Consider the following 22,711-nt stretch of genomic DNA (forward strand, 5'->3'; position numbering starts at 1 on the left):
TAGGAAAATTGTACAAACTTTAGCATATTGCCTGTAACTTACACAATTAAAAATGTGAATTGAATTAATTTAGCAGCGATTCAGAGAAGTTGATTTAGTCTGTGCTTTTTGTGGGAGTCACATGAAATAAGGAAGAATGCTAGCGACTTTATTCTTTGTCCTCCTTGACCTTCTCTTCAGACAAGAAATATTAATAGTCATAATGACCCTGCAAGCAGATTCTTGATGAAGTTAACTGACAGCAGCCTGTTGATCAAATCTAACGATTCACTGGGCTGTATAAAAGCATTTCATGTGATGCTTTGTGGGTTCTTCAGTAGCCACATGATTTTCTCTGTGAATGTTGGTTTCAATTGGACATCTCTTCCGTCTTGATAAGTTGGCTATTGAATTGAAAGAAAATATTTGTCGAACACAAACAGTCAATCTTGTCTTCCCTTGTGACATGGAGGGTTATGGTAGGTAGGTGGGACTAAGGGAAAATAATTTTTCGGCACGGACTTGTAGGGCCGAGATGGCCTGTTTCCGTGCTGTAATTGTTATATGGTTATATGGTTATGAATAATGCTTGCCTTGAACACATAAGGGAAGACAAGCTTGACTTTGTGTTCAAGACAAATATTTTCTTAATATTCTTCTTAAAATTCCAAGTTTACTGCATAAATTTTCAATTGGATTTGCAAAATCTACTAACTGATATTTTATTCAGGGGATCCAAGGAACTGCAGATGCAGGTTTACTAAAAAAAACCCGACCCGCTGAGTTATTTCAGGGCATTGTGACATTTTATTCAGTATGTCTTTTTGGTGTATTATCCATGCTTTGCATGGTCAATAATGAGGAAAAATACTTGAAATTCCTTGAAATTTGTACCAAAGCATTTGGGGATAGTGGTATAATTCAGATTTTCAGCATAAAGGATTATTAACGTTTATGCAGTTATGACGCACATATTCTTTGCATTCTGCTTGATTTTCATGGAATTTTATTAATTTTCATTGCAAGCTTATAATACACCCCAACCTCATGCAAAAAAAAAAATGGATTTGCATCTGGACTGGGTGGTCTGCAGTTCCATGCTCCATTTGGCTCAAAGTCCAATTTCACATTTTTATGATTTAGAAGATTATTTCAGATAATCTACACAAAAGGCAAATTGTCATCTTGTGCATTTTATCATATTGTGAGTCAATGGTGATTTGGAGGTCGGACTCCAAACATGTCCATGTGAATAAAGTTGAGTGATATTACATTCTGGAGTTGAGGTGATATAACATGAACTATTTCTAACTGGCCCTGTAGATTAGCTTCATTGTCGTGAAAAGCTTGTTAGATCACAGAAACAAGCCCTTCTGCCCAGCCCATCCATGCTGACCAAGTTGCCTAATCTAGCTGGCCCACTTCCATTCTGCCCATATGACTTCAAATGTTGCCTAATCTAGATGTAATGTTAAAATTGTACCCCACTTTCATGTAGTTTTCTAGCCCTAATTATATCACTAGAGAGAGTCAAATCCCTCAGCAACTTACGTCAGTTAGGGCTTTATTCTTTGGGAGCCCAGGGAAAAATAAAGCTTTTCTTGAGTTTCCAACATGACTCTGAAGTTTCATAACTGAGGGGGAAACTCCTACAGACCCAGTGAAACATCATTTCATAAATGGATTTTTTGCATGGCACAGTGGTGCAGAGGTATAGTTGTTACCTTGCAGTACTGGAAACCCGGGTTTGATCCCAACTACGCTGTCTGTATAGAGTTTGTACTGCATTCTCCCTGTGACCGCATGGGTTTTCTTCGAGATCTGCGAGTGTCCTCCCACACTCCAAAGACGTACAGTTTTGTAGGTTAATTGGCTTGGTATAACAGGGTTCTCACTTAACTTTTTTTCCCTGTTGCCAGCCGGGCAACCTTGACAGCTTTTTAGGTTGCCAAATGACAGTTTAGGTGGTCATTTAAGACCGTTTGCATGACGCGTGCGATAAAGTGCTCGGACGAAGTGCGTAGTTACCAATCGGAATTATGCTCAATGAAGCATTCACATATTATGTTCAAGAAGGAATTGCAGATGCTGGAAAATCAAAGGTAGACAAAAGTGCAGGAGAAACTCAGCGGGTGCGCCAGCATCTATGGAGCGAAGGAAATAGGCAACGTTTCAGGCCGAAACACATCAGTCTGAAGAAGGGTTTCCGCCCGAAACGTGCCTATTTCCTTCGCTCCATAGATGCTGCCGCATCCACTGAGTTTCTCCAACACTTTTGTCTACATTCTCATATTATTTCTGCTTCAAATAACTCCCAAACTAAACATATTCACCAATCAAGATATGATATACACCACAATGACATGCAGTAAAATTATAATACAATATCTCAACTCTTTATACATATTGCAATTAATGCAATTTCTATTAGTTCTTTCCACTTCCAAACAAATGTGTGGTTGGATTATTCAGCGTATGATCAACCTGTGTCAATAAAACCTGGACCATGGTAACACATATACTTAACCATGCACACTACAGATTGATGCAGCATGTTTTCTGTGAAGGTGCGAAAATTACCATGACATGGCCATAGCATGGGTCGTTATTGCTATTGACACAGAAACACTCTGGCTTCCCACATAATCTATCCATAACAAAATATCCAGGTTGCAAGGAAATTTCTAAAGGCATTTTATGATAATAGCTGTTAAAACCGACTATACTCATCTGACTGCCAAGCGATGGCCATAGGACATAATTGCAGCAAATGTTCTTTTGGTAATATGTTTAAAGGTGTCAAAACACCACATTACCGGACATTCAGATTAGATGTATGTGTTGTGAACAGCAATGAAGATACCCAGTTTGTACGCACCAGATTTAAAAAAAATTATTGATAAACGCTGTTTCCATCATTCCCACTGACCAAATTTGTGATGTATATGACCGACTGTAGAAGTGAAACCTGGATAAATCCAACGTATAGTTGTGAATGTTGCTCATTAAATAACTACAGTACTGATACTCCATATTAAGAGCATTGATTTGCTGTTAAAATTAATTCTGTAATAATGTGTCAACGGTAGCAGTGACAATCGAACACTGTGGTTTTAATGTTTCACGTGTTCACAATTTCATTAATCCATCTTTATTGACTATAACAAATAATAACATTGGGAATTAAAAGACATTTGATTGCATTCTGTTATCAAACATAGTCAATGTTCGCGCTGATGACATTTCCAGCACAATAGGGTCAGGGGGTGGGTGGCGGTGAATCAGTGCGGGGTGGATAGATGGCGGGGGGGGGGGGGGGGGGGGGGGGGGGTTGTTGAGAGGCAATCGGTGCGGAATGGATGGATTGAGGCAGGTGAATTAGTACCCGTTGGTTAGAGTATGTAAAATTGTGAGGGGGAGCTCGGGGGATGTCAGTGGTGTTGAATGGGGGGGATCAGTATGGATGGATGGGGGGGGGGGGGGGGGATCACAGTACAGGATGAATGGAGGGGGTCAGTATGGGGTGGATGGGGGGGATCAGTACAGGATGAAGGGAGGGGGGGGGGAGGTCATCACAGTGTGGATCGGAGGGTCGGTGCAGGATGAATGGGTGATCAATACAGGTTGAATGAGGGGATCAGTATAGGATGAATGGGGGATCAGTACGGGATGAATGAGGGGATTAGTACGGGATGAATGAGGGGTTTAGTACAGGATGAACAATGGGATCAGTACAGGATGAACGGGGGAATCAGTAAAAGATGAATGGGGAGATCACTACAGGATGGATGGGGGGGGATTGGTGCAGGGTAAATGGAGGGTGGGTCAGTACGGGATGAATGGGGGGGATAAGTGCAGTATGAATGGGGGGAGAAGTGCAGGATGGATGGGAAGGGGGGTCAGTACAGGATGAATTGGGGGACCAGTGTAGGATGGATGGGGGGTGGCAGGAGAATCAATGCGAGGTGGGTAGGGTGATGAATAGCTGGGAGGGGTAGATGGGGAGGGGTAGATGGGGAGGGGAGCACAGAGGATGTCAGAGAGGACTGAATAGAGGTGGGAATGGGGATCAGTGCGGGATGGAGAGGAGGGGTCCCAGGATAAGAGGGGTGGAGGGGGCGTACGAGAGAGAGAGAGAGAGAGAGGGAAAGGGGCAGAGGAGGTGGGGAGGAAGGGAGGTCAGCGCTCCTCGGACAACATCGCCTCGCTGCCTTGGCCGTCCCTGTCTACCGCCAAGTGCCGTCGCCAAAGGGGGAGGCGGTTGGGATCTCCTCGCCACCGCCTCCCCTTCTCTGCCAGCCAACAGCAAGGTGCGGGGCTGAGTGGTGCAGCTAAAAGATCGTATAGCTATAGGATCTTTGGTGCAGCTGCTTCAGAAGGCGGAAGGAGGCCTCCCCCTCCCTCCCTCCCTCCTCCCGGCCTTGGCGTGCGGGAGGGTTTGTTTTCAAAGCGCCGTTAGCGGGTTTACAAGCAGCGGCTGCTATCAGGGCTGGCGGGGTGCGGGAGGAGGAGGAAACATAGAAACATAGAAAATAGGTGCAGGAGTAGGCCATTCGGCCCTTCGAGCCTGCACCGCCATTCAATATGATCATGGCTGATCATCCAACTCAGTGTCCTGTACCTACCTTCTCTCCATACCCCCTGATCCCTTTAGACACAAGGGCCACATCTAACTCCCTCTTAAATATAGCCAATTAACTGGCCTCAACTACCTTCTGTGGCAGAGAATTCCAGAGATTCACCACTCTCTGTGTGAAAAATGTTTTTCTCATCTCGGTCCTAAAGGATTTTCCCTTTATCCTTAAACTGTGACCCCTTGTCCTAGACTTCCCCAACATCAGGAACAATCTTCCTGCATCTAGCCTGTCCAACCCCTTAAGAATTTTGTAAGTTTCTATAAGATCCCCCCTCAATCTTCTAAATTCTAGCGAGTACAAGCCGAGTCTATCCAGTTTTTCTTCATATGAAAGTCCTGACATCCCAGGAATCAGTCTGGTGAACCTTCTCTGTACTCCCTCTAAGGCAAGAATGCCTTTCCTCAGATTTGGAGACCAAAACTGTAAACAATACTCCAGGTGATGGTCTCACCAAGACCGTGTACAACTGCAGTAGAACCTCCCTGCTCCTATACTCAAATCCTTTTGCTATGAATGCTAACATACCATTCGCTTTCCTCACTGCCTGCTGTACCTGCATGCCTACTTTCAATGACTGGTGTACCATGACACCCAGGTCTCGTTGCATCTCCCCTTTTCCTAATCGGCCACCATTTAGATTAAAGTCTACTTTCCTGTTTTTGCCACCGAAGTGGATAACCTCACATTTATCCACATAATACTGCATCTGCCATGCATTTGCCCACTCACTCAGCCTATCCAAGTCACCTTGCAGCCTCCTAGCATCCTCCTCACAGCTAACACTGCCCCCCAGCTTTGTGTCTTCCACAAACTTGGAGATGTTGCATTCAATTCCCTCGTCCAAATCATTAATATATATTGTAAATAGCTGGGGTCCCAGCACTGAGCCTTGCGGCACCCCACTAGTCACTCCCTGCCATTCTGAAAAGGACCCGTTTACTCCTACTCTTTGCTTTCTGTTTGCTAGCCAGTTATCTATCCACATCAATACTGAACCCCCAATACCGTGTGCTTTAAGTTCGTATACTAATCTCTTATGTGGGACCTTGTCGAAGGCCTTCTGAAAGTCCAGATATAACACATCCACTGGTTCGCCTACTAGTTACATCCTCGAAAAATTCTATAAGATTCGTCAGATATGATTTACCTTTTGTAAATCCATGCTGACTTTGTCCAATGATTTCACCACTTTCCAAATGTGCTGCTATCCCATATTTAATAACTGACTCTAGCAGTTTCCCCACTACCGATGTTAGACTAACTGGTCTGTAATTCTCCGTTTTCACTCTCCCTCCCTTTTTAAAAAGTGGGGTTACGTTTGCTACCCTCCAATCCTCAGGAACTACTCCAGAATCTAAAGAGGAGATGGAGCCGCTGTCATGGCCGCTGCTCCTGCTGTGCGTCATTCGCTCCGACCCTTCTTCACCCCGCCCCTGGTATCTTTGCCCCACAATACAGTCGCCGCCAACACGAAACGTCACGTTCCTTTTCTCCAGAGATGCTGCCTGACCTGCTGAGTTACTCCTGTTTTTTGTGTCTATCGGTATAAACCAGTATCTGCAATGCCAAGTCGGGCAAAATGAGTCGCCGTTTAAGTTGCCCAGCGGCACTTTGGGTGGTAAATGGCACCCGGGCAACAATTAATTTCAAGCCCTGTATAAGTGTAAATTGTCCCTAGTGTGTGTAGGGTAGCATTAATGTGCAGGGATCACTGGTTGGTTCCTTTTTCTGCACTGTATATCCAAAACTAAAACTACAAAAAACATTTTTAGTTTATTATCCTTCCGACCAGAACTGTACACAGCATTCTGAATGTGGCCTCACTGATCTCATGTCAGTTGTTATATGCAATCCCAACTCGATGAACGTAAGCTTGCCAAATGTCTTCTTCACCCCCACCCCACCAGTCTGGCTGCATGGTTCTTTCATTGAATTATGTACTTGCACCCCTTCATCTCTATATTCTGCAACCCTGCCTGCCCATTAGAGCCCTGCCATTTACTGTGTAAGTTCTACCCTGGTTTGCATTATCAAAATGCACCACCTCACATTTATCTGCATTAAACTCCATGTCCCATTATTCAGCCCAATGAACCAATTGATAAACTTTCAGGTGTAATCTTAGATAACCTTCTCACTTTCATCTTACAACCAATTTATAGTGTCATCTGCAAATTTACTAATCATTTACTACATTCTCATCCAAGTCATTAACATAAATAATGAATAGCAGTTGGCACAGCACCAATCTCGTTTACAGGTCTAAACATCAACATTTACGACCATTATTTGTTTTGTACCTTCAAGTCAATTTTGTATCGAACTTCCACACCAACCTATCATGCAGTATCTTGTGAAAGGCCTGAAAAGTTCAGCATTGTGAGAAATATTACGAGAAGCGTTTGGGCAAACTAGCAATCTATCTTGCTACTATTCTAAATTGAGATTGGGTCATTTGTAAGGATGAGGCAAGTTTTATCTCCTTTCTTGAAGTTTACATCCCTAGCTTGCCTTAATAGATTGCCCTCTTCCAAAGATGAGGATGTGAATTTGTGAGTCAAGTTACTCACTATCAACAGTACAATTTCCACATTTAAACATCTGCTCCCATTGTTTTTCATTTGTCATATGTGCTTTTTGACTTTAAATGGGGAGAGAATCCAGAAATCGGAGGTGCAAAGGGACTTGGGAGTGCTGGTGCAGGATTCCCCAAAAGTTAATCTGCAAGTCGAATCAGTAGTAAATAAAGCAAACTCAATGCTTGCATTTATTTCAAGAGGGATGGTATAGAAAAACAGGGATGTAATGTTGAGGCTCGTAAATGCGCTGGTTAGGCCACATTTAACTGAGGAAGAATGTGCTGGCTCTGGAGAGGATCCAGAGGAAGTTTACATGAATGATCCCAGTAATAAGTGGGTTAACCTATGATGAGCATTTGTACGCACTGGGTCTGTACTCCCTGAGGTTTAGAAGAATGAGCGGGGACCTCATTAAAAGATACAGAATAGTAAAAGGCTTGGATAGAGTGGATGTGGAGTGGATGTTTCCATTAGTGGAAGAGTCTAGTGTTAGAGCTCACAGCCTCAGAATTAAAGGATATTATTTTAGGATGGAGGTGAGGAGAAATGTATTTAGTAAGAGGATGGTGAATCTGGAATTCTTTGCCACAGAAGGCTGTGGAGGCCGTCAGTGGATATTTTTAAGGCAGAGATAGATAGATTCGTGATTAGTACAGATATCAGAGGTTATGGGGAGAAGGCAGGAGAATGGGGCTAGAAGGTATATCAGCCATGATTGAATGGCGGAGTCAACGATGGGTCAAATGGCCTAATTCTACTCCTATCCCTTATGACATGACCTTATGACTTGTTGGTTGATGTGGTGGCAAGACTGCACCTGGTCATTTGCTATGGAATGGATTCAAGGGCACTCGTGTCATAGTTGGGAAATTGTTTGTAGGTTAAGTGTCGTGTAGGTTAAATTGTCGTATGTAGCAAAAATAGAACGATAAAATTCTTATTTGCATGCAGCAGCATAACAGGCTTGTAAACACTACTCGCAGATAATCTCATAAACAAAAAAAATCATTAATTTAGAAAAGACAATATTATTGCAGATAGGCTAAAGTTCTTAGTGCAACTAAGACAGTTTGTAGTTCATAGTTTAGTTAGTGTATGCAGTGTTCAAGTGCTGCAATGAAGCTGTTCTTTAACATGGAGACCTTTCCAGTTGGTGCGGACCTCAATTCTTGGTCCGCAGTGGGGTTGTCCGATTGGACCATGGTTGCTGTAATAATTTTGATAAGTCCATGCATGATATGTTTCCTTTGAAAACTGCTGGTCTCTCGTGCTTTCTTCACTCCTTATTTGTTGTTTGTGTTGTATGTTTTCTGTTGGGTCATTCGCTTTAGGTGCCCACAGAGCTGTTTCACTTCTCCAGAGATGTAGTGGAGCTTCCAATCTCAAAAGCCTTAAATATGCAATTCCATAGTGTTGATCTCCTGTCTTATTTTTCTACGAAACTAGCCATGCTATTTATTATCAGGGAAAAAACGTATCAAAAGTCTCTTCACATGTACTAATTATGTTAGACTTGAGGGCAGTGCAGATATTGTATTGGACACGGCAGCCTCTGTTAGTTGAGGCTCCTATTTGTCTGTGCTGTGTTGTCTGAAAAGAGCTTTCTTTGTGGATCCTTACAAGATTTTATTTTCCAGCAGCATTGCTTCTGTTGTAGCTGTTTCAGGAACCCGACTGGTAATCAAATTAAAACAGTTATCTATCCAAAATCATTGTGCTGTGGATGATGCAAATAACCCATGTCAAGTCAAGTCAAGTCACATTTATTTATATAGCACATTTAAAAAACAACTCTCGTTGGCCAAAGTGCTTTACATTTGTTATAAGAATAATATAATTTTTTCACACAGAGAGTGGTGGATCTCTGGAACTCTCTGCCACAGAGGGTAGTTGAGGCCAGTTCATTGGCTATATTTAAGAGGGAGTTAGATGTGGCCCTTGTGGCCAAGGGGATCAGAGGGTATGGAGAAAAGGCAGGTACGGGATACTGAGTTGGATGATCAGCCATGATCATATTAAATGGCGGTGCAGGCTCGAAGGGCCGAATGGCCTACTCCTGCACCTAATTTCTATGTTTCTATGTTTCTATAAACAAACAAACTATATACATATATACATATAGCCCTCGCTCAGTGGACATCAGGAAAGGCTTGGGAGTATAGATAAGATTTTAGTCTTGACTTAAAGGAGTCGATGGAGGGGGCAGTTCTGATGGGAAGGGAGATGCTGTTCCACAGTCTAGCTGCAACCGCAAAGGCGCGGTCGCCCCTAAGCTTATGCCTAGACTGCGGAATATTCAGCAACCCCAAGTCGGCTGATCTGAGGGACCTGGAGGTGGAGTGGTGGGTGAGAAGACTTTTAATGTAGGAGGGGGAAAGCCCATTGAGGGCTTTGCAGACATGGGAGACGGTCTTGAAATGTATACGGAACCACACAGGGAGCCAGTGGAGAGAGGCCAGGATCGGGGTGATGTGGTCCCTTTTTCGGGTGCCCGTCAGGAGTCTCGCTGCGGCGTTTTGGACCAGTTGCAGGCGGGACGGGGAAGATTGGCTGATGCCAGTGTAAAGAGAGTTGCAGTAATCGAGGCGGGAGGAGATAAATGTGTGGATGATCTTTTCAAGGTCATCAAAATGGAGGAATTATTTTATTTTAGCTATCGTCCAAAGCTGAAAGAAGCTAGCTTTTACCACGGCAGAAGTGTGGAAGGGATGTGGTCTCTCACTTGCATAATAATATAATTTAACAAACAAAATTAAGTAACAACAGAACCCAGTAGGTCATTCAGCATCTAGAATGTAGTATATTGAAATTACCGCACATGAACAGGCCCTTCGGCCCACAATGTCTATGCCAAACATGATGCCAAGATAAACTAGTCTCATATGCCCATCAGCCATATCCCTCCATTCCCTGCATCTCTATGTGCCTATCCAAAAGGCTCGTAAATGCCAAGAGCGCATCTGCCTTCACCATTACTCTTGGCCGCGTGTTCCAGGCACCCACAACCCTGTGCGTAAAAAAAAAGAAAAGAAAATTGCCCTGCATATCTCATTTCAAATTTGCCCGTTTCACCTTAAAGCTGTGCCCTCTATTCCCTGATATTTTCACCCTGGGGTAAAAAGGTTCTGACTGTCGAACCTATCTATGGCTCATAATTTGTTATATACTACTGTCAGGCTTCCCAATTTGTGGAGGTAAATGGACATTCAACATTTTGGGTCGAGATTTTCATCCTGATTGAAAGAGTAGATGGAAGGTAGCCAGTATAAAGAAGTGTGGAAGGGCTGGGGCAAGAGCTATCAAGCGATTTGCAATTAGGTGAGGAGGAGATAATTGGCAGAAAACACTAAGTGGATGAAGGAAGGGTGGAGGTAACATCAGTGGCAGGGAGGTGATAAACAGAGAACAAAAGTCTGCAGATTCTGGAATCTGATAGGAAGGTGAAGAATGGAACTGAATAAGGGAGGTGGCAGATGGGAATAACAACGGAACGGTGACAATAGTGGGATTGGGTGGGAGGGGGGAGAATAGGGGGGGGGGGAATCCAGCAGGAGGAGAATGTTGGAGGAGGGTCTAAAAGACACAGAGTGATAAGAGGTTAGCTAGGTGAAAAGGTGGGAGGAAGGGGAAGTGAGTGACTCCTACAGCTATCTCGAATACCACAAATCCCACCAATCATTTGTCTGGACACTATCTTTCAGTTTTTCCATCATTGTTTTTAGGTTGAGACTTTCTATTCTAAATTGTCTTTTTTTCAGAAGATGCGACTCACTCCCCCCTACTGTGATTGACTAAGGCATCACATGTATCTCTATATCCTACACATGTACTCTCATCCCATCCCATCCCCCCCCCCCCCCCCCCCCCCCCCCCCCCCCCCCACCCCACCCCGACAGACTTCCTTTCATTCTTGCCTTTCACCCTATAATGCCAGTGTCCAAGAAGACTAGGGCAGAGTCCCCCTTGTCATAGAAACATAGAAACATAGAAATTAGGTGCAGGAGTAGGCCATTCGGCCCTTCGAGCCTGCACCGCCATTCAATATGATCATGGCTGATCATCTAACTCAGTATCCCGTACCTGATTTATCTCCATACCCTCTGATCCCCTTAGCCACAAGGGCCACATCTAACTCCCTCTTAAATATGGCCCATGAACTGGCCTCAACTACCCTCTGTGGCAGAGAGTTCCAGAGATTCACCACTCTCTGTGTGAAAAAAGTTCTTCTCATCTCGGTTTTAAAGGATTTCCCCCTTATCCTTAAGCTGTGACCCCTTGGCCTGGACTTCCCCAACATCGGGAACAATCTTCCTGTATCTAGCCTGTCCAACCCCTTAAGAATTTTGTAAGTTTCTATAAGATCCCCTCTCAATCTCCTAAATTCTACAGAGTATAAACCAAGTCTATCCAGTCTTTCTTCATAACCTTCTCTGCACTCCCTCTATGGCAATAATGTCCTTCCTCAGATTTGGAGACCAAAACTGTACGCAATACTCCAGGTGTGGTCTCACCACCTGTAAGAGATTCAACCCTGTACTCAACTGCCCTTGTCCTACTATACCCCCCAACTACCATCTTCATAAGACAGTCCTTCGCTCCCAGTGGACACCCACAAACTCAGTAGAACCTCTCTGCACTCCCTCTATGGCATAATGTCCTTCCTTTTGCTATGAAAGCCAACATCACCATTCGCCCTTACTGCCTCTGGTCGCTTCCCCCTTTCCCAATCGGGCCACCATTTAGATAATAGTCTGCTTTCCCGTTTTTGCCACCAAAATGGATAACCTCACATTTATCCACATTAAACTGCATCTGCCAAACATTTGCCCACTCACCCAGCCTATCCAAGTCACCTTGCAGTCTCCTAGCATCCTCCTCACAGCTAACACTGCCCCCCAGCTTAGTGTCATCCCAAACTTGGAGATATTGCCTTCAATTCCCTCATCCAGATCATTAATATATATTGTAAATATGTCCCAGCACTGAGCCTTGCGGTACCCCACTAGTCACTGCCTGCCATTGTGAAAAGGACCCGTTTACTCCTACTCTTTGCTTCCTGTTTGCCAGGCAGTTCTCTATCCACATCAATACTGAACCCCCAATGCCGTGTGCTTTAAGTTTGTATACTAATCTCTTATGTGGGACCTTGTCGAAAGCCTTCTGGAAGTCCAGATACACCACATCCACTGGTTCTCTCTCCTCTCCACGCTACTAGTTACATCCTCGAAAAATTCTATAAGATTCGTCCGACATGATTTACCTTTCGTAAACCCATGCTGACTTTGTCCAATGATTTCACCACTTTCCAAATGTGCTGCTATCCCATCTTTAATAACTGACTCTAGCAGTTTCCCCACTACCGATGTTAGACTAACTGGTCTGTAATTCCCCGTTTTCTCTCCCCTCCCTTCTTAAAAAGTGGGGTTACGTTTGCTACACGCCAATCCTCTGGAACTACTCCTGAATCTAAAGAGTTTTGAAAGATTATTACTAATGCATCCACTATTTCTGGAGCTACTTCCTTAAGTACTCTGGGATGCAGCCTATCTGGCCCTGGGGATTTATCGGGCTTTAATCCATTCAATTTACCCAACACCACTTCCTGACTAACCTGGATTTCACTCAATTCCTCCAACTCCTTTGACCCGCGGTCCCCTGCTATTTCCGGCAGATTATTTATGTCTTCCTTTGTGAAGACGGAACCAAAGTAGTTATTCAATTGGTCCACCATATCCTTGTTCCCCATGATCAACTCACCTGTTTCTGACTGCAAGGGACCTACATTTGTTTTAACTAATCTCTTTCTTTTCACATATCTGTTGTCCTCATCTTCCACCCTACCAGCCGTCACATACAACAGATAATCCTCCGACATTTTCGCCACCTCCAACGGGATCCCACCAGTGGCCACAACTTCCCATCTCCTCCCCTTTCGGCTTTCCGTAGAGACCGCTCCCTCCGTAACTCCCTGGTCAATTTGTCCCAAACCACCCATTCCTCTGGTACTTTCCCTTGCAACCGCAAGAAATGCTACACTTGTCACTTCCCCTCTCCCCTTGACTCCATCCAAGGACCCAAGCAGTCTTTCCAGGTGCAGCAGAGGTTTACCAGCACCTCCTCTAACCTCACCTATTGCATCCACTGCTCTAGGCACCAACCGCTCTACATCGGTGAGACCAAGCGCAGGCTCGGAGGTCGCATCGCCAAACACCTCCGCACAGTTCGCATTAACCAACCTCATCTCCCGGTGGCTCAGCACTTCAACTCCCCCTCCCATTCTGAATCCGACATTTCTGTCCTGGGCCTCCTCCATGGCCAGAGTGAGTCCCACCGCAAAATGGAGGAGCAGCACCTCATATTTTGCTTGGGTAGTTTGCCCCCCAGCAGTATGAACATTGACCTCCAATTTCAGATAGTTCTTGCTTTCTCCCTCCTTTCCCTCCCCTTCCCAGCCCTCCCACAGCCTACTGTCTCCGCCTCTTCCTTTCTTCTTCCTGCCCCCTCCCCCATCCCCACATCAGTCTCAAGATGGGTCTCGAACCGAAACGGCACCAATTCCTTCGCTCCATAGATGCTGCCTCACTCGCTGAGTGTTTCCAGCATTTTTGTCTACCTACAGGTATATAGGAGTTTCTTAGCCAATTTGGTGCTGAAGGGCCTGTTTCTGTATTGCATGATTCAGCTTCATTGATGGAGTTATAGAATCAACATTAGTTTCTGGATTTATACATGCCCCAAGTTAGAAAATTAGGAGGTGGCGAGACTGGCATGAACTGATTGACTTCTCAAAAGCAGTTTTGAATAGGTGTTTCTGGGTAAGCAGGCGTCAGGTTTAGAAAAATAGGGTGCTGTCATATTTTTTGAATCACATGGAGATTGTATGAAAAGGCACAATTTTTAGCAAAAAAAGAGCAGAAAATGTTGGTCAAACTCAGTCAGTACGTGAAAAGAGAATGATTCAATTTCTCAGGTTTGTGATTCATCAGGTAGCAATGTTACAAAATTTTGAGATTTAAAAAATCAAGTCTGTAATTTATCCCATCAGATAAAGCATAAAACTAAGTTTAATTTGGCACCTAATTCACTTTCATATCTCAAGTATTTAAAAAGTTATGGCCATTTTCATACTCGGAAATTAGCATCTTGTTCCCTATTGTTTTTCTATGGACATAACAAAAAAGCTGTGATCGAGGACAGTCAAAAGCCCATAACCTTCTTAAAAATTAAGAGAACTGAATGAAATTTTCAGTTATCATAGATTGAACCATTCTGAAACAAATATAAAATAATCTTATTCGGATGACCTGAAATTAAAGCATATAATTAGTTAGTTACCCACTTGTAGCTAATTTCAAACTTCAATTACTAGATCTAAACATCTATCCATTTCTTAATAGATGATTAACATTTTTAAATAGCCTAAGTGTCCAAAAAATATTCACAAATAATTCACAATAAAACCTGATTTTTAAATCTCATTTACATTAATTTATAGGCCAAATGGAAGGAATTTAGTGTTCAATTGCTGTGAATTAAAGTCCATTTTAAATCAGCTTTCTAGTGGGTTCCTATGAACGCGCTGGTTTAGAACGTTCACATTGCGCTAGATTTTTACCCTCAAATGCCCAGAAAAATACTGCGGGATATAATGGGCCCAAAATTAGCTACTCGCAATATTAAACTGTATAAAGTGATCTTAAGAAGCCCTTTTTAATGTAAAAATATACTGCTACCCTTCAGACTTCTGCTCTATAGACCCAGCTGGTTGCGAGCCGTCGGGGGTTTAGAGGTTAATTTTTAAACTACTATAGCACTTAGGAAAAACTCGTAAAACTAATAATAGCTCATGTGAGGGAACCTACCAGCGAATTTTCGTTAATAATTAATTAGGTTGAACAAACTCGATTTGAGCAGCCTAGAGAAAATCGCGTTTTAAACCTGCCCCCCTCTAAACGGCGCCAATATCGAGCACACGGGCTGGGGCAGATTTTCAGTGACGCTTCAGGTACGCTTTGCAACATACCTACATCAGGATTCATTTTTGATTTTCACAATTTTCAACAGTACGAAACTGAGAAATCTTAGTGCACAACTGAAGAAGCAAAGTTTATTTTTGAATTGCCACCCAAAATTTGGATTTTTGTCTCCTTATGCACTTTCTGTCACCACAGTAGTTCTATTTTGAAAGGGATGACATTCTTTCCGTGATAAACGTCCAACTTTAAGGTGACTTCTTGTGTGATGAGAAATACCACTTGAATATGAGAAAACCTATATTCCAGTAAATAGTACATTGTGTGGTATATTATTTTGCAATGGAATTGTTTACATTGAAAATGCATAACAGTGTGCTGAGCTTGCTTTGTTCTCTGCGCACTGGACTGACTGCCCCCAATCTCATTTTGTAATACTCATTCTTTATGAATGTCGTTTCTCACAATTCCCAATAGATATTGACAATGGATAAGGACGTCATGGTGACAAACCAAAAGTGGCTTTCTGTGTTGCAGAGGTTAACCAAGCATTGCAAATCAGTTGTGTAACCAGTTGCTTGCATCACACCTAGTGGTTTACAATTGGGAAATTGTATTTGTGGTAATAATAGTATTTTTCTAATGTTATAAAAGTGAAGTTTAGTTCAGTTTGGAGATACAGTGAAGAAACAGGCACTTTGGCCCACCGAATCTACACTGCCAGCGATCCCCACACATTAACATTATCCTGCATACACTAGGGGACAATATACACTTGTACAAATCCAAGCCAATTTACCTACAAACCTGTACGTCTTTGTAGTTTATTCCATTACTGCTTTATTGATAAATACAGGTAGTGAATAAACGGTGACTAATTCTGAAATTTGTTTTCAGTAAAGATAACGGTCATGTACATAAAGTTAATTTGAACTGTTTTTACGCCATGCTAATTTTTTACACGAATAGATATGAAGAACATGCCTTTGAAGGTCCTTTAACATCATAAAACTTCCCTGTTGTGTTTATGTAAGAGTAACAAAGAATGACACCTGTACTAATCAATAATCTATTTATTTCTGCCTTAAATATATCTACTGACTTTGCCTCCACTCCTTCTGTGGCAAAGAATTCCACAGATTCACCACCCTCTGAATAAAGAAAATCCTCCTCATCTTCGTAAAAGAACATCCTTTAATTCTGAGGCTATGACCTCTAGTCCTAGATTCTCCCACCAGTGGAAACATCCTCTCTACATCCATTCTATCTAATCTTTTCACTATTCTGTACATTTCAATGAGGCCCCACCTCATTCTTCTAAACACCAGCGAGTACAGGCCCAGTGCAGTAAGAGGCTCGTAATATGTTAACCTACTCATTCCTGGGATCATTCTTGTAAACCTCCTCTGGACTCTCTCCGGAGTCAGCACATCGTTCCTCAGATATGCAGGGCTGCCAACATTGGGTGAGAGTTGGGAGTGAGAAATTGCGAGAGACCAAGCCCGAGGGAGCATAGCTGGGGGGGGGGGGGGGGGGGGGGGGGGGGGGGGGGGGGGGGGGGGGGGGGGGGGGGGGGGGGGGGGGGGGGGGGGGGGGAGGAGGAGGAGGAGGGTGTCCTCCTCCCATTGGTACGGAACATTTGCATTTTTCAGCGTAAAATTGTGTAATATGGTGCATACTGTAGCGAGTCTGTTAACTTACACTTGAATGCAATATATATGCTTTAAATTGGATTGGAGCGTTTTTGAAAGGCGGGAGGCTGTGCGATCACTGATCACTGGCCTTGGGGGTACCCGGTGAGGGAGTGGAGCAACCGAGTGGGGAGAGGGTGTGGAAGAAGTGTCCCCCCCCCCCCCCCCAGGGTAGGAAAATCCAGTGATGGATTTAAGAAGATTCCTCTTTAGAATGAAAAGATCCTGCATCCTCCGAATTATTCCCAGTAATTCATGCCATTGCTGTTCCACCGTCATCCCTGCTAGGGTCCCTTTCCTGTCAACTTTGGCCAGCTCCTCCCTCATGCCTCTGTAGTCCCCTTTGCTCAGCTGCAATACCGACACATTCGATTTCACCTGCTCCCTCTCAAATTTCATATTAAAAATTATCATATTGTTTTCGCTACCACCTAATGTTTCCTCTACCTTGAGTTTCCTTATCAAATCTGGTTCATTACACAACACTAAATCCAGTATTGCCTTTTCTCTGGTAGGCTCCACTACAAGCTGCTCTGAATACATCTCGGAGGCACTCTACAAATTCCCTTTCTTGGGGTCCATTTCTTTGCTGCAAATAATCAATGTGCCCATCAGTCTGAGGAGGATTCCAGATCCAAAATAACATCTGTCATTACCCTCCACAGATGTTGCTTGACCCACACAGTTGCTTGACCCACACAGTTTTTCTAGTGCTGTGTTTTGTGCAAGATTCAAGCACCAATAGTCTTTTGTCATTTTACTGTTCTATTGCGAAATCTCTCCGACAGGAATTCCGTGAGACACTCTCTCACTGGTATCTCTCTGATAACTGCGGCTTTCCACCTTGTTCAGACCATAAATCATAGATACATAGATAATAGGTGCAGGATTAGGCTATTTGGACCTTTGAGCCAGCACCGCCATTCAATGTGATCATGGCTGATCATCCCCAATCAGTACTCTGTTCCTGCCTTCTCCCCATTGTCCTTGATTCCGCTGGCCCTAAGAGCTCTATCCAACTCTCATTTGAATGCATCCAGTGAATCGGCCTCCACTGCCTTCTGAGGCAGAGAATTCCACATTCACAACTCTCTGCGTGAAAAACTCTCTACCCCTTATTCTTAAACTGTGGCCCTGGTTCTAGACAATATCGGAAACTTGTTTCCTGCAGCTAGCATGTCCAATCCCTTAATAACTTTATATGTTTCTATAAGATCCCCGCTCATCCTTCTAAATTCCAGTGCATACAAGCCCAGTCGCTAGTTGCTGACTTGCGACTACAACTGCACCACTTGCCCAAACACTTGCCTTTGCCACCATTTTGTTCTATGTAGCTTGAGCTCTGTTTCTAAGCCTCCCAGTTTGGGCCCAACAGCATCAAATCCAACACTTCTTGCAACAGTTCCCCTCCATGCCCTATGGTGCACATTTGCCGTCATGCGCTAAAATCCCCTGGGCCTTTCTCAGTCACTCCTGCAGCTCAGGGCCTCATTCTCCCAACGTGCCATGACCCTCTCCTTTACTTCATCCTCTACCCAAACCACACCTTCAACCTATACTTCTTCTCCTACCTGCCATCTACCAAGGACTGCATGCTCGTCCGTTCCATGTCCGAGGCTCCACCTCCGCCACAGGATCGAGCTGCTCTCCCGACTGCCTCCAGACCGGAGTCCCCACCACAGTATCAAGCCATGTGCCCTAACACCTGCAGGACAGGACTCCCGACAACATCGACGTTGATCAAGTGGGGTCTCCGTGCCGACATCACTGAATCAAGTTGGATGCCTCAAAGCTGGGGCCGCTGACTCTACGGAGTCATGCAGTTCCCCGGGCTGCCTCCAATCATTGATGCCAACACAGCTGGATGGTCCCAACGCCCTCCCTCTGATGCTGACCTCACCAGTTTCACCACTCCTCATTCTTACACCACCCCACAAACTCCTCACTCGTCTGAGTCCCTTCTCTTCCATCGCTATACCTCCACTGAGCATCCCCCTCCCCCATGCCCTCATCTGACCCCAGTCAGAATCCCTGTCATGCCTTCACCATCCAGCCCTGACCTCTCCCTCTCCATTTCTGAACGGTGTGTACTCAGTCTTGCCGATGTTCCCCTCCGCCGCCACCTCAATGCGTTCCAAGACTGCCATGATGAGCTTTTCTACCTCCATGACTATTTCTTTGGCAAGGCATCCTGGCTTCCCAATGAAGATCCCTTCACTGTTCTCCTGCATTCCTATTCCTCCTGGACAACCTCTGCTGGTCTTCTACCATCTCTCAACCTTTTCATCTGTATCTGCTGCCAAAATAAAATCAGTCTGGTGATGGGTCCCAACCTGAAACGTCATCTGTCCTTCTCCTTCCACAGGTGCAGCTTGACTGGTGAAGTACCTCCAGCACATTGTTTTTGCTCACATTTCCAGCTTCTGCAGTCTTTCGTGTTTGCAAATAATTTTACTGATTTTCTTGGACTTTTAATCAAACAGATTGATCAGTTGACATTTAAAGCTTCAAATGCTAGTGTAAAAATTGGTGTTTCTTGTCGTGGGATTGCTAAAGGGATAAGAGAACCTGCACATTCTGAATTGTGGCAAAGGATCACATTTCAAGTGGATGATAATGATTAACGGTCAATAGATGTAGTGGTCTCGAGATGGTAAAGATTCTCATTCCAATACAATTATATTGCCTTCAAGTAAAGTTAGTTAAAATTAATTTATAGTGTTGAATTATTTCCAAGAGGTATTGGGATATGTTAGTGTGAAATGTTTTGCTTGGAAGTTTCAATCTGTTGTCTATTAATTTGTGTGTTGACTTCAATTGTTTTGGCTTTTTCTGTAGGGGGCTTTGCCAAAGTACTCCCACAATGCACTTATGGTGCAAGCCATGAAGACCAATCTGATAGACCCAGATATCCATATATTATTTTTTGATGTGGAAGCACTGATCATCCAGCTACTAACGGAAGAAGCATCCCGACCCAATCCCACTCTTATTTCTCCAGAGAGCCTCCAGAAAGCACCGGGCAGCACTGACAAAAGCAGCTCGTTCCTGACAGGGAAGAGAGCAGCAGTCCTCTTCCAACAAGTGAAGGAAACGATCAAAGAAAATATTAAAGAGCATTTGCTGGATGATGATGACGATGAAGATGATGACATAAAGAGGCAGAAGAGGGAAGAAGGTGACTCTGAATACAAGGGGAACAGGTCAAAACCACTCACATTGTTAGAATATAATTTAACAATGGACACAGCCAAGTTATTCATGTCTTGCCTTCATGCTTGGGGTTTGAATGAAATACTAGATGAGATTTGCCTCATGCGACTTGGTATGTTAAAACCTCACTGCCCTGTATCTTTCGGTTTGCTGTCGAGGGGAGGACATATGTCACTGATGCTTCCTGGCTTTAAACAGACTGTTTCCAAGACGCTAGATGGTGCTGTTGAAAAAGGAAAAAAGTTGATTCTGGGAAACAGCACATACAATGTCTCCCGAGCAGTCACAACACAACACCTGCTCTCTCTTATTTCCTTAGCCAACACGTTAATGAGTATGACCAACGCCACTTTCATCGGGGAACATATGAAAAAACTGCCACAAAGGTGGGAATTATTCTCAATTCTTATGATTTGAAAGCAAAATCATTTAATGTCAAAATTAACAATGAATTTTGATGGAGAGCTATTGTGGGAGAAATCCTATGACATAATAATTGTATTTTAACTTTGTTAATCCAATCTATTTTTGAGGTTTATATTGTCACATGTACTAATAGGCATTGGTTTTTGATGCTATTTAAAACTGATCAGATAATACTATACATAAATACAATCAAGTCAAACTTAAGGCGACAGATAGCACAATGGGCTAAGAGTTCGGCTGGTGACCGGAAGGTAGCCGGTTCAAATCCCGCTTGGAGTGCATACTGTCGTTGTGTCCTTGGGCAAGACACTTCACCCACCTTTGCCTGTAATGGAATGTACGGCGGCAGGCGCGGGCACACCGCGACGCCCTGTGTCTCCCTTTCAAGGGAGATGCTAAAAATGCATTTCGTTGTCTCTGTACTGTACACTGACAATGACAATAATTTGAATCATTTCATTTCATTTTTTCATTTCATTAAATACAATAGATCGAGCAAAAGGAAAGGTACAGAGTACAGAATCTTGCACTCAGCAATTGTGGCACCGGTTCCATAGACAAATGTCCCCAATTGGGATAGAGGTGAATCAGACAATATGGGAGGACCGTTCAGAAGCCTGATACCAGAGTGGAAGAATCAATTCCCGAGTCTGTGGTGTGCACTTTGAGGTTTCTGTACCTTCTGCTAGACGGGAGCAGGGAGATGCAGGAATGACCAGGGTGGAGCAAGTAACCATATAACCATATAACAATTACAGCACGGAAACAGGCCATCTCGACCCTTCTAGTCCGTGCCGAACACGTATTCTCCCCTAGTCCCATATACCTGCACTCAGACCATAACCCTCCATTCCTTTCTCGTCCATATAACTATCCAATTTATTTTTAAATGATAAAAACGAACCTGCCTCCACCACCTTCACTGGATGCTCATTCCACACAGCCACCACTCTCTGAGTAAAGAAGTTCCCTCGCATGTTACCCCTAAACTTCTGTCCCTTAATTCTCAAGTCATGTCCTCTTGTTTGAATCTTCCCTCCTCTCAGTGGGAAAAGCTTATCCACGTCAACTCTGTCTATCCCTCTCATCATTTTAAAGACCTCCATCAAGTCCCCCCTTAACCTTCTGCGCTCTAAAGAATAAAGCCCTAACTTGTTCAACCTTTCTCTGTAACTTAGTTGCTGAAACCCAGGCAACATTCTAGTAAATCTCCTCTGTACTCTCTCTAGTCTTTGATTATGTCGGCTGCTTTCTGGAGGCAGTGTTAATTGGAGATGGAAACAATGGTGGAATGTCTGGTCTGTGTGATGGTCTGGGGTACATCTGCCACTCTGCAATTTTTGCGGTCATGGATGGAGTTATCCCTAAACCAAGCTGAGATGCACCCCAACAGTATGCTTTCTATGGTGCACCCGCAGAAGTTAGTGTCATTGAAAATGTGTCGAATTTCCACTGTCTTCATGACAAGTAGTGGCGCTGGTGTGCTTCTTGGCTCTTGCATCAATGGGTTGTTTTTTTAATAGACTGGCGTTTATGCATGCCATTCTCTCAGAGACAAAAATAACAATTTTAAGAGCAAGGTATAGTTTCAAATGTGATGCAATTTTCAACTTTTTATTTTTGTCTTGTCAACTATTCCTCAACTCCTGTTAGGAAATGAGACGGGACAGGTGGCGGAGGTATGCGTTGGGGAGCACTTCGGGTCCAGTGATCACAATACCATTAGTTTCAATATAATTATGGAGAGGGTCAGAACTGGACCTGGGGTTGAGATTTTTGATTGGAGAAAGGCTAACTTTGATGAGATGCGAAATGATTTAAAAAGAAGTGAACTGGGACATTTTGTTTTATGGGAAGGATGTAGAAGAGAAATGGAGGACATTTAAAGGGGACATTTTAAGAGTACAGAATCTTTATGTTCCTGTTCGGTTGAAAGGAAACAGTAAAAATTGGAAAGAGCCCTGGTTTTCAAGGGAAATTGGACAGCTTGTTCGGAAAAAGAGGGAGATCTACAATAATTATAGGCAGCGTGAAGTAAATGAGGTGCTTGAGGAGTATAAGGAATGTAAAAAGAATCTTAAGAAATAAATTAGAAAAGCTAAAAGAAGACATGAGGTTGCTTTGGCAAGTAAGGTGAAAGTAAATCCAAAGGGTTTCTACAGCTATATTAATAGCAAAAGGATAACGAGGGATAAAATTGGTCCATTGGAGAG

At 43.7% G+C, this 22,711-nt stretch overlaps 1 protein-coding gene across 3 annotated transcripts in view; it reads left to right on the plus strand.

Moving 5' to 3' along the window:
• LOC129714210 (WD repeat-containing protein 7) overlaps nucleotides 1–22,711 on the plus strand; it is a 546,583-nt gene that overhangs the window by 106,342 nt on the left and 417,530 nt on the right. For all 3 annotated transcript variants that reach the window (XM_055663773.1, XM_055663850.1, XM_055663908.1), the window contains one exon: nucleotides 19,698–20,458. In XM_055663773.1, coding sequence (XP_055519748.1) covers nucleotides 19,698–20,458 — 761 coding nt within the window. The remainder of the gene's footprint in view (nucleotides 1–19,697; nucleotides 20,459–22,711) is intronic.

This window comes from Leucoraja erinacea, chromosome 1, assembly GCF_028641065.1.
Source record: "Leucoraja erinacea ecotype New England chromosome 1, Leri_hhj_1, whole genome shotgun sequence".
Classification (NCBI taxonomy): domain Eukaryota; kingdom Metazoa; phylum Chordata; class Chondrichthyes; order Rajiformes; family Rajidae; genus Leucoraja; species Leucoraja erinaceus.